This window comes from Pezoporus wallicus, unplaced genomic scaffold (assembly GCF_028554395.1).
Source record: "Pezoporus wallicus isolate ANWC-B61680 ecotype Strahan unplaced genomic scaffold, APGP_CSIRO_Pwel_v1 scaffold_8769, whole genome shotgun sequence".
Taxonomy (NCBI): Eukaryota; Metazoa; Chordata; class Aves; order Psittaciformes; family Psittacidae; genus Pezoporus; species Pezoporus wallicus.
The window spans coordinates 430118-444851 of record NW_026642673.1 but is presented as its reverse complement, the minus strand read 5'-3'; the positions used below and the strand labels follow the sequence as shown (position 1 = coordinate 444851).

At 43.9% G+C, this 14734-nt stretch overlaps 1 protein-coding gene and 1 long non-coding RNA gene across 10 annotated transcripts in view; one reads left to right on the top strand and one right to left on the bottom strand.

Moving 5' to 3' along the window:
• The window catches only part of NCAM1 (neural cell adhesion molecule 1), a 102645-nt gene extending 92614 nt beyond the window's left edge, over nucleotides 1-10031 (top strand). For 3 of the 9 annotated variants that reach the window (XM_057431960.1, XM_057431964.1, XM_057431959.1), the window contains 4 exons: nucleotides 4487-4694; nucleotides 4777-4893; nucleotides 6666-7448; nucleotides 9835-10031. In XM_057431960.1, the coding sequence (XP_057287943.1) occupies nucleotides 4487-4694; nucleotides 4777-4893; nucleotides 6666-7448; nucleotides 9835-9955 (1229 nt within the window). In that variant the 3' untranslated portion in view covers nucleotides 9956-10031. Of the gene's footprint in view, nucleotides 1-1033; nucleotides 1293-4486; nucleotides 4695-4776; nucleotides 4894-6665; nucleotides 7449-9834 lie in introns of those variants that run through there. The other 6 variants (XM_057431966.1, XM_057431965.1, XM_057431961.1 and 3 more) reach the window with 2 other exon arrangements.
• Nucleotides 10032-10124: 93 nt separating this feature from the next.
• Nucleotides 10125-11573, bottom strand: LOC130611323 (uncharacterized). The gene is made up of 2 exons (XR_008975224.1): nucleotides 11446-11573; nucleotides 10125-10344 (listed from the first exon to the last, which is right to left on the bottom strand). It is a non-coding gene; the product is annotated as an uncharacterized LOC130611323 (long non-coding RNA).
• Between the last annotated feature and the right edge of the window lie 3161 nt (nucleotides 11574-14734).

The following is a 14734-nucleotide window of genomic DNA, read 5'->3' as shown; positions in this document are numbered from 1 at the left end:
ATATTTCCAGAGGGCAGGCTAGATTTTTCTGAGACGCAGTCCAAGTCTGCCAAACTGCAGTAGGGAAGAAAGCTGGTGTATTACTTTCCTTTAGCATCCTCTTGTCATTTTCATGGCGTTTAGCTTTTACATTTCAATTTCAAAATGAGCTATACAGAAGTCGGAGCAAGTGCCTCTAACATGGCATTGCTCTGCTTGACAGTAATAGTTAGGAATTTCCTGCACACAAAATGTGTATTTATTACGTAGTCCTTTGTTACCATTATCTGTGCAGTGTCCTTAAAGTGGTTGAAAGGATAAAGGGTATCATTTTCAGTGATAATAATAGTTGCATTGGGGTAGTTTACAAGCATCTGGAAGGCTAATGTTAAAAGTCAGTCCTGTGTTCTTCAGACCTTCTTGCTTCTTCAGGGTTTTAGTCACCTGGATCTATCATCCAAGGCAAGTCCTTGGTACAGCAGGGTTTGGGGAAGGACTTTGACAGGCAGGTAGATTGTCTGCTACACAAGAGCTTTTTTCTTTTTTATCCTTCGACTACATAAAAGGCAGTGTTGTCCCTTCAAATACCAGATAACCATTTTCTTGTGTTTCTTGCCAAGCCTTCTGTTCCATCATTTCTAATCTCATTTGCTTGCAAACCCCATAAACCCTGACTTGGACTTTGCTCTGCGGCTTTGGGCATTGCTGAGCTTCTGAACCGGCCTTTTTGTCGGTGTGAATGTGCTAATGCTCTTCTTTAACCTTTAGCCATTTTAATTTACAAAATTAAATAAACCTTTTGATTCTTATATTTTCTATATTTATGACCTAATTTTTTTTATCTATTTTTTCTCTCTTTCTCTCTTTATTTCTTTTTCTTCCTCGTCCTTTCTTCCCTCCCCTCTCCCTTCTTCCCTTACTCCTTTCCTATGTCTGTCGTCATACATGTCACCTTGGATCTCACGGGGAAACATCCACGCTTGCCACATGCACCAAATTTGTTTTAAAACAACCATATTTTCCCCTCCTGGGAACCATTGTCTGGCACCTGCAGCGACCTTGGGAAGTCCATCAACGTCGTCCTCCTTTGTTTCATTGCTTCTTTCTGCAGTGACTCTGCTTTTGCTCTGTTAGAAACATAAAGTAAAATAAAGCAGTATTTCCTTGGAAAGGCCTGGGTCCCACCGAGGCGTGAAAGCAGATAACTTTGCTTCAGAGGATCTTGTCAGTTCAGGAAAAACAAACAAACCACAGAACATTATAGAAAAATGTTGGATTTGAAAGAGTCAGTATTTTGTAACGAGGAAAAAGAAAGGTTTCTTCTCTTTAACATTTGGGGTTTTTTGTTGCTTGTAATGAATTTGCCCTTTTTATTGGATGTAAGGGAAGATTTTTGTTGTTTGCGTGCTAGTTTTCATCCCAGGAAGGTACATAATTGAAAGCCTTTTAAGACACTGCTTTTTGCTGATTTCTCTGCACATCTGGTGCTGATCACCACTGTATTGTGCGAAAGGTTTAGAAAGCCCGATCCACAAATACAAACCCACAGACCATAGAAAGAGAAAGATATGTCAGAGCTGATCCTGCTGGTTGCCCAAATGTCTCTGTGGGCTTTTGCATGTGGATTCAAATTTATGGCCATTAGAAGGTTTTCCTGATGTGGTGGTCTGAATATAAATATCTTGTGAGAATTGCACTGAAGAGATTTCTTTCTTTCTTTATGTGGTTGGATCTTTGCGACTTCATTGGCCTCTTCTGTACAGTCAAGTATCTCATGATGCTTAGTGGATCTGGGGCATAATACACCCCATGAGCATACAAATTTGCAATGGATGCTTCCACTACTGTATTACCAACTTCATAGATCCTTTTTCTTGCCATTTTAACAGAAAATAGTTTCTTTGATCAAGTTACCTGACCAGCTAATTTATTGTTATTAGATCATTAATAATATTCATGCTTAACTGTGCATGTGACACTGCCAGACAGGATTAATCCGTGCCGTGAGTTGGTGCAGTATAATGCATCTTTGTTACCACCTTCTGTGTATTGCATTTCGTTAAACAAATTTCAGTTGGCTTTTTTTCTTTTCTCTTGTTTTTACTTAAAAACAAAGCCCAAAGGACACAACAAAACACACACAAACCCAACCCCAACCCAGCCACAACAACAAAACCCCCCTGTGCCCTTCATGAATTGTCTTTGTGATGAGAAATCCATTTGGCTCTGATGCTGTTTTAAAAATGCGTGTGTCTCTTTGTAAGTGGGCCTGAGGCTGCCAAGGATGAAACTGTGGATGTAGTTGTTCAACTGTCCGTACAGAGTGTCTCAAATGCTATCGGTTGTCTGGAATGGGATTAATCCCTCTAACAAAAATCTAATGGTGACAAACAAAATCCCTGCCATTGGTCTTGTCTAACTATGCATTTTATGCTCTGCACACAAGTCTTTCCTGTGTTTATTCAGGTCTCGTTCGTTATGATTTGTGAACTGCTTTTCTATCTAAATTGGAAGTGAAAACTTTGTGCAGGTGTTGTACATAAAAGCATGTGGATTTCTTCTGTTTTTTAAAAAACAACCTCATTTTCAGGGTTTTAGGGTATAGATTTGTTAGGTCTGTTGTGTTTACACAGTAGTGTTATTGAAATACAACAAGAGTAGTCATAATGCTAAAAATTGTGTGACATGACCTCCTCATTCCCTGTATGCATCAGAAGGTGATAAATGCCTTTAATTATGCAGCTTGTAGCAAGATGCTGACAGGGGTCTGGTCGGTGGCACAAATGTTATACCGAGCAATAATGGATTTGTGATGTGAGTGTCAGGTACCTCAGAGTGATGTTTGGATATAGTCAAATGCAGAAAGAAGCTTTCCTGTTGGAGTCTGGATTCCTTAATACACGTCAGAGTCACCGAATGACACAACGGTGATTTGCCTTACGCTAAGGATGTTCTCCTATTTTTAAGTAATGAAATGTGTGGAGGGGGGGATGATGCTCTCTCTGTGAGCCCTGGAAATGATCTCTCCACCAGTCAAAGCCAACATAGGTCAGGCTGGGGGCAAAGGGGTGCTTTGCTGGGTTTTTCTGCGATGAAATGATTCCAAGTATTTGGGGGTTGTGACATCCTGCAGTAAAAAATGCAGTAGAAACGAATGGAATTACATCTTAATTGAAACAAAAGACAAAACCAAAATACTCCAATGGACAATGACAAACATGCTCTTGTTCAGCTGTCTCAGAAAACATCAGTAAGCAGCTCTGACAGATGCACAGGCCTTTACTGAGTGCACAGTCCTGTAGTAAAAGGTGGATTATGTGACAGCTGAGACTAACAAGCAGGTTGTGAGTAGTTTGGTACATCTAGGGAGGTGCTGAATGGTATGAGCCAACAACCAAATGCTCTACCTGCAGATGAGCAGCTTGGGAAGAATTCATCTGATTAAAATAAGGGGAACAAAAACGGTTTGTGTTCAGGGTATAAGAGGCTGGGAAGCTGCAGCTGGCAACATTCAGGGCTGTGCCTGTTGGTTTTGCGGTGATCACAGGCTTTGGCAGCATTAACTGATGTGTTTATCCACGCCCCCCCTTTCTAAGTACCGAGCATTTTACAAGCAGCTAGAAAGCTAAAGGCACTTCCCCTGAAGACAGTAGTTATAGGCAACCCCATGCATTTCCCAGGCCTCCATCACCACCTCTCACCTGCTGTCCTTTTGTCTGCTGGAAAAGGCAAGGTATTTTTTTTTCTATTCTATAGCTGGGGAAATGTGGTGGAGTCTGGGTGTGGTGGAGGGGGCAGCTGCTGTCACCAGGACAATGTCAGTCTGCTTGTAAGTATCATCTGCTTCCTCAGAAGGCTGCTTGGATCGTTGTCTGTGCCTAAGCCAAAACACCCATGAGCATTCACTGATGAGCTCTGCTATCTCTGCTTAAGATATAGAAAGCTTACCACTTTTCCAGTTCTGGATAGCTGGGGTCATACCTGGAAGGGTTTTAATTATTCCTTTTGTTACGTGGTATAAGGGATAACCAACACTGAGACTCCACAGGTATCACCCAGTAGTCTGTGCCCCACCAGGGCAAGTCATGCTATGGAATCTAGGATTCACTTGCACTTGTCCTTGTACTGGACTGGCAGTGCAAAAGTCACTCTAGACCCTCAACACAGCCTTCATCTTGAGGAAGTGGTGGAGAGAAACAGCCCTTTAGAATTCCAGCTGGATATATGCTACAGTAGAAGAGGTTTCTGTAGTCTGCTTTCCAGACCCTAGCCCAGGGAGATGGAAAAGCCCCATAAAGTCCAGGTGAACCTGACTTTTTAGGTAGCTCATCCTGCATGTCTTTAGGATAGAATACTGGTTAAAACACAAGGCTACTAGAAGAGAGGGTGCGCTTTCTGCAGGTTTCCCATGCTTGCAACCTAAGCATAGCCAAATTTGAGCCATAACTAACCCCAACTCACCTTCTAACTACAATGCCTTCTTTTCTTCTCTTTTTGGTCTCTAAAGCCAGCACTAGCCCAACATCAGGCCTTGGGACTGCTGCCATCGTAGGAATTCTCATTGTTATCTTTGTGCTGCTCCTGGTGGCTGTGGATGTCACCTGCTACTTCCTGAACAAGTGTGGCTTGCTGATGTGCATTGCTGTCAACTTGTGTGGCAAATCTGGCCCAGGAGCAAAGGGCAAAGACATGGAGGAGGGCAAAGCTGCCTTCTCGTGAGTACTGTCATCACTTACATTGTTCCTTCTGGTATCAGTGTGAATGGGAGCCAATCTCTATGCAATTCCTTTGTTACAGGAAAGATGAGTCCAAGGAGCCAATTGTGGAGGTGCGGACTGAAGAGGAGCGGACCCCCAACCACGAAGGGGGAAAACACACAGAGCCCAATGAGACCACCCCACTCACGGAGCCAGAGTATGTGGCATTAGTCAGTCTTAACACAGAGTCAGTACATTGCCCCTTGCCCTGATCCCTGATTTCTCATGCCCATGACTTAGGGCAGGAAGAGAAGAAAGGTTAAAAACTCCAAATTCCACTTGTGACGTATCAGCAAGGAAATTTCTCCTCTTTTTCCTCAAGATTCAGTGACTCGTATTTCCAGCACTGGAAAGGAAAGGGGAGTAGACAATGTTTTTTGAAAGACCTGTCCCTGCTAGTCCTGTCCAGTGTGTAGATCAGGCACCTGGCCAGGTTCACTGCAAAGGATCCAAAGCAAAACCAGCCCCCAGTTAGCACCGGCTTCTGCTTGGGCTCTGCCCTAGAAATGGATGGGTGCTTGGAAGCAATTCTTTCTACTTGATAGCAGCAGAGCGGCTACGCTCAGGATGCTGGGGGGGAAGGCATGGCAAGTCTTTTTTTAATGTGAGCTTTGTTTGTGTTGAAGAACTTGGTTTGGGCCTGAGTGTGTGCGGCCATGTTAGCTGGGATTGGAAAGGTTTAAGTATTGTACGCTCCCTACATTAAGCTCTTGCCTAGTCTGTTGCAGTTCTGGTGTCCTCTGAGTACTTCTCCATAGCTGCTAGAGCAGTAATGGGAGGAATTCACTTCTGGAAGTGTAAATATTTGGGTCAGGTTTGGGATTGATGGCACAAGTTGGGTTCTTGCCCTTCAGCAGAATCCTCACAGTGCTGACGTGGTCAGGCTTTTCCATCTGTATATTGCTCACCTGCTTTGATTAGGTTAGCAGTGGGGCTCACTGGTAAAGTGGCTCTGCTGGAAGTCTCTGTGAGGTGGAAGGAGAAAGCAGCGCTGAAATGCAGATGCGCAGCAGTGAGGAGTAGCTGGGATTTATATTGTCCTGTTTTTCTTGGCTAATCTTGCCAGAGTTTTAACTCAATTATCTCCTCTGTGATGGTTTTCTCTGTGTTAATAAGCATGAGGTGGTGTTCTCGGGCACACTGGCTTCTCATGGAATAAACAATTTGTTCTTCCAGCCTCACATATGTGTACTTGTTTAAGGCAACCATCATGGCTGCTAAAGCATGGTTACACTCAGACATTGTCCTAAAGCAAACCTTATTGCAGCTAACACAACAGGCTGGAATTTGGTCAAAGGGGTACAAAACGACACCTCAAAGCTGCACGTATGGGTGATATATATATATATATGCATTACATGTGTGTATGAGAAAAAGAATTTTATTCTGTATGGTTTGATGAAGGAGTTAGGCTTGCAGGGAAAAGGACAGGGCCAAGATGAGAGACTGGATTCAGGGGTCCTGCACTGGGGTCATGTTGTGTGGTGACATGGCACAGGCTACCAGCTCAGGGAATTGGTAGAAAGCTTCCTTGTGAGGTTAGGTGGAAGAGGCCAAGAGGAAAGCTGGGCTAAAAGAGAAGAGTCTCTGCAAGTTGACAGGGTTACGTTTGGCTAAGAGCTGAACCAAAATCTATGTGACCAAGCCATTCCTGAAGGCCATGTCCTCTTTGCTCTTTTTCTCTTCCTAGTTATTCTTCAGTCATCCCAGCCAGCCCTTACTACCCTTTGCACGTTTGACCACTGAAAGGTTTCTGCTCCTCTGAGTAGCTCTTCATGTTCTGTGTGTGTTGTAACCACGTGCCATGCTGCTGCTGCACCACTCACTTCCCTTCTCACTCTTGACACTCTCAGCACTCTCCCCTTTCCTCTGCTGTCGTTTACGGGCTTCATTGTCTCTATTTCTCTTCTACTCCTGCCCTCTTCACAGGCACCCTGCTGATACCGCAGCCACTGTTGAGGACATGCTGCCTTCTGTAACTACGGGCACCACTAACTCTGACACTATCACTGAAACTTTTGCCACTGCTCAGAACAGCCCCACCAGCGAGACCACTACGCTGACCTCCAGTATTGCCCTGCCAGCCACGGCCATTCCTGACTCAAACTCCATGTCGCCTGGCCAGGCTACTCCAGCCAAAGGGGCAGCCACCTCAGTCTCTTCACCACCACCCTCTTCCACCCCCAAAGTGGCCCCCCTTGTTGATCTCAGCGATACCCCGAGTGCTACTCCAGCTACTAATAATCTGTCTTCAAGTGTCCTGTCTAACCAAGGTGCAGTGCTCAGCCCCAGCTCTGTTGCTAACGTGGCTGAGACCTCCAAAGTGGCAGCTGGTAACAAGCCAGCTGCCCCAAGTCCTGCAAACCTCACTAGCCCTCCAGCTCCGTCAGAGCCCAAGCAGGAGGTCTCAAGCACCAAGAGCCCTGAAAAGGAAGCTGTGCAGCCCAGTACAGCGAAGAGCCCAACAGAGACAACCAAGAACCCAAGCAATCTGAAGAGCGAGGCTGCTTCAGGCAGCACCACAAACCCCTCCCAGAATGAGGACTTTAAAATGGACGAAGGGACCTTCAAGACACCAGACATTGATCTTGCAAAGGATGTTTTTGCAGCTCTTGGCACTCCTACTCCTGCCAGTGCGACTAGTGGGCAAGCTCGCGAGCTTGCTTCTTCCACTGCAGACAGCTCTGTACCTGCTGCACCTGCAAAGACCGAGTATGGCTGCCTTTAATCTTCTGTTGGTTGTGTGCTGTGTCTCTTGTGCACTGGTGCTTGTGCTGTGTTCTTGTTGGGTGTTCTCTTAACTAATCTCATTGTTTCCTTAGCAAACTAACTCACCTCTGAACAGGGCTTGGCTTTAAAGGTTCAGGAGCAAAGCAGGAATAGGCAGTACCAGGGACGCAGGCAAAAGACAAACTCAAGTTTTTCATAAACGTGTTCTCCTTCAGACTTGTATTCAGCTTTGTCTATCATGGGTTACTCTTTTATGAAAGAGATCAGAAACAGGTCAGTTAGGTGCAAAGGAAGTGCTGTCCTCCGGGGCACCAAGTTCCTGCAGTTCAGTGAGCACAGCCACCCAAATTCTAATTCCTAGCAGATCAGTGGAGCCCTTCAGAAGTTCTTTCAGTGTAAGGCAGGGCAGAAACTAGTGCATGTCGAACTCTAAAAGCTTGGTACCTCTACATTTGTCCGTAGACTGGCAAAAGGATGAAGCGATGCCATCCTGTCTGAGAGAGGAGAAGCAGTCACAGCACGTATTGGGTCAGGATGACTTGGCAGGGTGGTGTCATGGTGTGTTAGAGATGAGTCCTCATCCAGGGTGCTGGGTCTGCTCTTTACCTCCTCCTGCTGATTGATTCAGAGTCTCAGTATGCCCCTAGGCAGGACAGCCCTAGGGGTCCTTTGGAGCCTTAAACCATCTGGACAGTTGAGATGAGTCTGCACCTTGGCAGTCAAACTGCAACTGGAGAGCGAGAAAAGCATGGCTGGGTTCACCAGGCATCTTTGGCTTTTGCCAAGGAAAGTGTATTGAGGATGCTGGGATCTGCACTGTCAGTTAGTTTGCTGCCAAAAACCTGGCTGTTCTCGAGCTACATTTATAGCTCACACAGCTAAATTTAGGCTATGTTACAGCAGCCACACTGGAGGCATAACCTAAATCACAGCTTTGGTTAGAACTTTTTCCATCTCCAAGAAAATCACCTCATTCTGCAAGTTTTGTATTTAATCCAGAGTAAAGCATTGGCCTTGATCATTGGCTTTGACACTGCGGTTGCAGTGTGTGTTAGCACTCGCAGAAAAGCAGTCAGGCAGGTACTGTAGACCCAGAACCAGGCTCTTTTCCAGATCTGAGTGAAAACCCATGCTGTTTTACTGTATTATTCAGGTGCCTTTACATCTTGCAGCTCTGGTCTCCCTACCTCCCTGCTGTCCTCCCGTCCTTCCCTGAGGCAGGAGACGTTCCTGCTGTGTGACTGTTCCACAGCACTGCCTTGTGCCCCACACAGCTGTGGAGCATCTCGCCCTTCCTGGAAAGCCTAGATGGCACAGCAGATGCACTAGGGTTGGAAGGAACCAGGCAGCCTTGATGAGTGTAGCTGAGCTGCTCCCAAGCAGGTTCATTTCAGTTCACTGCACCTAAAGCCACTGCCCTGTCATGCTGGGTGCTACAGAAAGGCAGGCCACATAGGGAACTGTGATCTGGTACTGAGCTGAAAGGAGGAAGGGAATGGTTTGCCCATAGTAAGGAAGCATTTCAGTTGAATTAATGTGGCTCGGTCTGTGTGCTGTAAATGAATTCTTGGCTGTGTTCTGACGATCCAGCCACCTTCTACCTGTGCTGCTCATCTGCTTCCCTTGGTGCAAATCAGTATGGCAACCATAGGCTAGATTCATCTCATCTACTCAGCAGGATAAATTAAGATTGCAGTCATCTCAGACTAACTTTGTGGCTAATGGGCTGGAACTGGCACACAGGAAGGCCGCCACATATGCCTTGAGTGGCACTTTGCATGACTGTGATGAGTGCACTGGACAAACAGGCTTCTCTGATTGTTCAGTAAAGTGCCAAAAGACAGGTTCATGGACCTGTGAAGATGTTGACCTCCCTTACACTTGTGTGAATACGCTTGACAAAATTCAGTTCTGCTGTGTTTTCCTTCCTGCAACATACTGGGAAGTTCTGGGACTGACTTTCTGTAGGGGAAAAGGGGTTTCAGCTAAAATGCCAGTCTGTTCTAATAGGACATTTGGGTGACATAAATGAGTGATGGTAAAATCAAATTCCTTTACAACTGTGCAAGTTTTCCCTTTTCCTTCTTTCTGGTTTTGCACATCACAACACAACTTGCACCTCTGCTGCATCCTGAGACCTCATCCTACTAGTATGTGAGATCAAAAAAGATTTCACTAGAGCTAAATGAAGCTGGGGGGGTGAGTGTGAGTTGGGTTTTACTTAAGTCTGCATCTGAAAATGTTCATTTTGGCCTAGCAAGGCAATACACTTGCTTGATTCCAGAAACATATTCTTATCACTAATTCAGCAATAGAGAGTCTGTATTTCTCTGCCTCTAAACTGTGCTGTTTGGTGATTCTCCTTCAGGAAAATCCCAGTAGAAGACAAATCTGAAGTGCAAGCAACGGAAACCAAGACACCTCCAGCAGAAGTCAAGACGGTCCCCAATGAAGCCACACAAACAAACGAAAATGAGAGCAAAGCATGATCCAGCGACAGATGAAAGCAAATGACAGAACGACTTCACCCAAGCATTTAAAACACAGAACACAACACACATCTCATTCCTCTAGTGTCTGTTGCCTTTTTTTAAAAAAACAAACAAAACAGAAAATGCATAAATGGGGGGAGGGGGGAATCTCTCTTTTTTTTTTTCCTTTTATTTTTCTCTCTCTTTTTTTTTTGTTTTTTGTTTTTTCCTTAAGATTTCTAGAAAGGTTCTATTTGTTGTGCACTTGCTTTTAAAAAGTAATACATTTTAAAAACAGGGTTAAACCCGTAACCAAATCAGGGCTCCGCTGACCCTGGGTATAGTCAAAGAAGTCAAATGGCAAATCCCGTTTGCAGCGTGGTTGGGAAGCTCAAAACAAACTAGTCCTAGACAAAAAAAAAAAAAAGAGAAAAAAAAAGACAAAAAAAAAAAGACAAAAAAAAAAAAAGACCCTGTTCTTTCCTTCGTTAGTATAGCAGATATAAACCACTGCGCCCTCGGCGCAGCTGGCGCTTAATGAACAAAGTCCACAATTTATTTTTATACTTTTCAGTCGAGTTTGAAATATGTAAAGCCTCATAAATAAGTTATGATTTCTGTTCACCTTCTATCTGTTCAGTAAGCAAAGTGTCTCGAGCTCTTTGTGACTGAATTCTGTTCTCCACGGTAGACATTTCTTTGGGGGTTATTATCAGTTGTTAGGAAGAATGCCAAAATTGCAGCTTCGGGGGGGGATATATTTCAATTTGCAGTATTCAGACTCTACATTTCTTTAAATTTTATGTTAATTTTTGCCAACTTTTGTTTTTTCCAGTGTTTACAATTGACAATTTTATTTTTTTTAACTTTTGTTGTCTTTAAGTGTATGTGTAAAATAGCTGCCTTTTTTTTTGTTTTGTTTTTTTTTTAAAGAAAATACAGTTTATAGAGACTAGGTTAGCAGCATGCTTGCTTTGCTAAGGGAGACATTTTAAAACATGGATGTTTACAGTAGTTGTTTCCCCTTTATCTTTTCTTAATTATTGTTGTTGTTATTATGATTATTATTATTATTATTATTTCTTACTGGAGTAAGAAGAAAAGTAATGCTGGGGTTTGGTTTGGGTTTCTTTTTGGGGGGTGGGGGTATTCAAACCATTTGCCACCAATCAAGGTCTTTATCCAGCAATCTGTATAAACACATCTTAACTTGGAATGAGAGGGTTGCTGGCAAGAGTCCTTCTATACTTAAATTTAGAAAGAGTTGAAGTCCCTTGCTGGACCTGGGCCTGACTGCATAAGAGAAATATCATCTCCACTTATTTAGGACATTCTCCCCTTTCCTTCATGGAACCCTCCCGGAGCTTTGAGGAGCAGAAGGGAGATTGTACAGTTAGGGCTGGTCTGGTCTGGTCTTAGATGTTTGGCTACATCAATTCCTACTTAGTATGTGAGTAAATACCATTTCCTTTGACTCTAGGAAGCCGATTTCAAAGCAAAGACTTAACTGCATAAGGGTGCTTGGCAGCATCCAGGACCCCTCCTGCAAAGCCAGCTCCATCAGCAGTTGGACTAGATGATCGTTGTAGGTCCCTTCCAACTGAATTATTCTATCACATCATGCATATTGAGTCATCCATCCATGCTCTGCAAAATCAAAACCATGAAATCAAGAGGGAGTGCCTGGAAATCAATGCCAGCACTCCCAGTGATTTCATGTATCTTGGCATAACAGTTGGAAAAGGGCACTGATGTATGTGTATTATCATTATGGGCAGGGGAGCTTATCAGTGATGTTTAGCTTTGGGAGCCATGGAGCAACACTGAGATTTTTGGGGTGAAAAGAGCAGAAGGAAGGCATATAGTAGAAGACCAGCCCATTGTATAGAGATGTTCCTTCTGTTGGGGTTTTGGTTTTTTTCTCTCTCTCTTTTTTTTTTTTTTATTTTTTTGATTTTGTTTCCTTTTTTATTCTACTTTAGATCTGCAAGCTTGTGCACTGTGGGTGCGTGACTATTTTAGTGTGAAACGTGTTTTTTGTCATAGTATTGAAATAATAAAAGCTTCAACATAGTTTGGATGTGGAAGGTGTAGCGATAGTTCAGTTTCAAAAACAAATATTCAGGAAAAAAGAAGAAAAAGAGAACAACTCTTAAAAGGAACAGAAGCCTTTAAATGAAAAATCAGACTGAGCTGACTATGGCATCCATTCTGTTGTGCTAAGGTGATGAACAGAAGGATGATGGGGGTGGGTAGACTGCAGTTTGGCTCAGGTAAATTGAGCCACTTTTCTAAGTGTATTCCTCTAAGTATGCAGTCTTCTACAGTAGCATCACATAATTTCAAACTGTGAAAAAATAATGGTCTTGTCATTTGCTAAGTGTGGGGTTTTTTGCGTTTTTTCCTTAGCTCCTGGGATGCAAATGGAGGATGACTGGATATGCAGGCATAGACACTCATGCAATACCCATCCTGAGCAGGTTAATGGGGCAGGATGGGTCCTCACTTCAAAGCCTTGTGTCCAATTTGGTCCCTGCATGACCCATCACAGCAGTGTTGGTATAACTATGGGGAAATTTGGATTTTTTTCCTAAGAAATCAATCCATAAAATGTAGCACAAAAAGCTACCATGGTCTGTCTACGGCTGGGGAGAGTCCTCAGGGAGGCCTAGTGCGTAGGTAGCTTGTACTTCCATTCCTGTTGATGACCACAACAACTTGTTCCTCATTTCTGCAGAGCTTTTCCCTGCTTTTGTCATCTGTATGTTATACCTGCAAAGTTGTAACTCTGAGAGCTGAGCAGCTGCTAGGAAACAAATGCTGCACGATGCTAGCAACCAGGAGCATGCCCAGTGGCTTTGGTGAGCACTTGTTGGCTGAAAAGGGTGGTAATTTGCCACCTGGGTCGGCATTTCTGGCATAAAAAGTACCCAGCTCCAAGCTTGATCCAGCACCCATATCATGAGAAAGTACCCTGCTGTCTGCAGTGGGTTTGTGTTGAGATCTATAGAGCAAGCACCATTGCGAGGCAGAAGTGAACCCTGTGATTGCCTGAACACTGGGAGTGTCCATCCAACTCCTTTTTAATGCCCTCGTGACACCTCCCAGTAGTTGTAGATTGAATGGCTTTATGCTTCCCTTAATGATTTGTTTTAATTTAGGAGTATCCCATTTCTTGGCTTCATTGCTTTTATTTAAACCTTTGAAGAGGGACCAACCTGACGCCGTTTATGCTGTATATGTTTATATATGTATCCATACCATACATATATATCTATATGGCAATGCAGACTGATGAGCTTCTAGTTGTGGAGTGATTACATTTCATGCTGCACCATACGTAAAGATGATAATAGTGCATCCAGTTGTTCAGCTTTTAGAGTGGAGTTCTATTTTCACACTTTTCTATGGAGCCTTCAAACCCCACGTTTTCACACTAGGCTGTTTTGATAGTTGTTCTCAGACCCTCCATTGACATCCTTACCGAGCATTCCCTACTTTTGGGGGCCTTCTATCTTGTTAAAAAAACAAAAAAACAAAAAATCTTTTTACCAAGTGAAACATCGGTTCCACCTTTATTCCCATTCTCACTGGTGTAAATACTGATACTAACTGAGGATTTTGACTTTGCATTCTGTCAGAATACTGTGTTCAAATAAAAACTACAAAAAAAAAAAAAACTCGTGCCTACGCTCTTCTTTAGATGCTCTGCGAGGTCCTGTGTAGAGATACGGATTCCCAGGGCTGTATTTGCGTGTGAGATAAATGCGAATGGGCAGTCCCATTGGGGCGTGCCCACAGCATGAGTTAAGCATCTGTCAGAAGCTCAGGGCTCTAGACGAGCAGGAAGTGCAACTGTCTGCACAGTCACGTTAGTGAAGCAGCCGTGCTGCGTGGTTCAAGCTGGCTCTGATGGTGGCAGTGGGATGGTGTAGTTTCTCTGCCCCACTGTAGGGAGTTTCCTTGAGATAACTGCCATATAAATGCAGTTTCATATCTAATGTGAATCAGGAGCAAACGCATTTCCCCTTAAAAAGTTGTTTCTCTCTTCACTGGCCATGGAAGGGGGGTGGGTGTACATGTGAATGTTGGCTTCAAAAGGTGCCCTTAACCCATCCTGGATTGGGTTCTTGAACGTGACGAAGGTAGGATGAATCGAATTGAATTCTGTCCTAAGCATTGATTTCCTAGGGCACAGAAGGCTAAATTAGAGCTGTGATTTGTGTGAATACTTGGGTGTCAGAATTGTTCACAGAAATACAAGAAAGTAAATGTACGAGCTGAAGTACGTGTTATCCCAAGGGAAGACCCTTGTCCTTTCTGCTTACTCTCCAGAGCTTTGCCCTCTGTTCTTGAGTGCTGTTTATACTGTGGCTTGCTGTAAAGCTATTTCAGCAAAGGTGCTGTGATTTGCCCTGTATGTTCACTGCTTTAGGAAAAGGGATAAGAAGAATGCACAGGAAATAATCCATCTTTTTGGTGGTGGGTTCTTTCAGCAGGTGCCTGTCACTGCACTTCCGAATTCAGGTTCCAGATTAAGGCTCTCAGGTCCTTCATAGCTCATTTTATTTTCATGGAATTTGACTTTGCTCTCTTGACTCTTTTACACCGTTTATAGGTTTTTTCCAGCCTTTGTTCTTGACAGAGTTCCTCCTTATTCTAGTCTGTAGCACACAGTGGGCAAAACGGTTCTGTATTCAGGTACTGAGCGCTGTTTTGTTGTCCCGCATGTTTGCAGTACCGCATTATCTACAAGAACCGTCCGTGAAGAACGGAGGCGGGTGGATGCGGTACAAT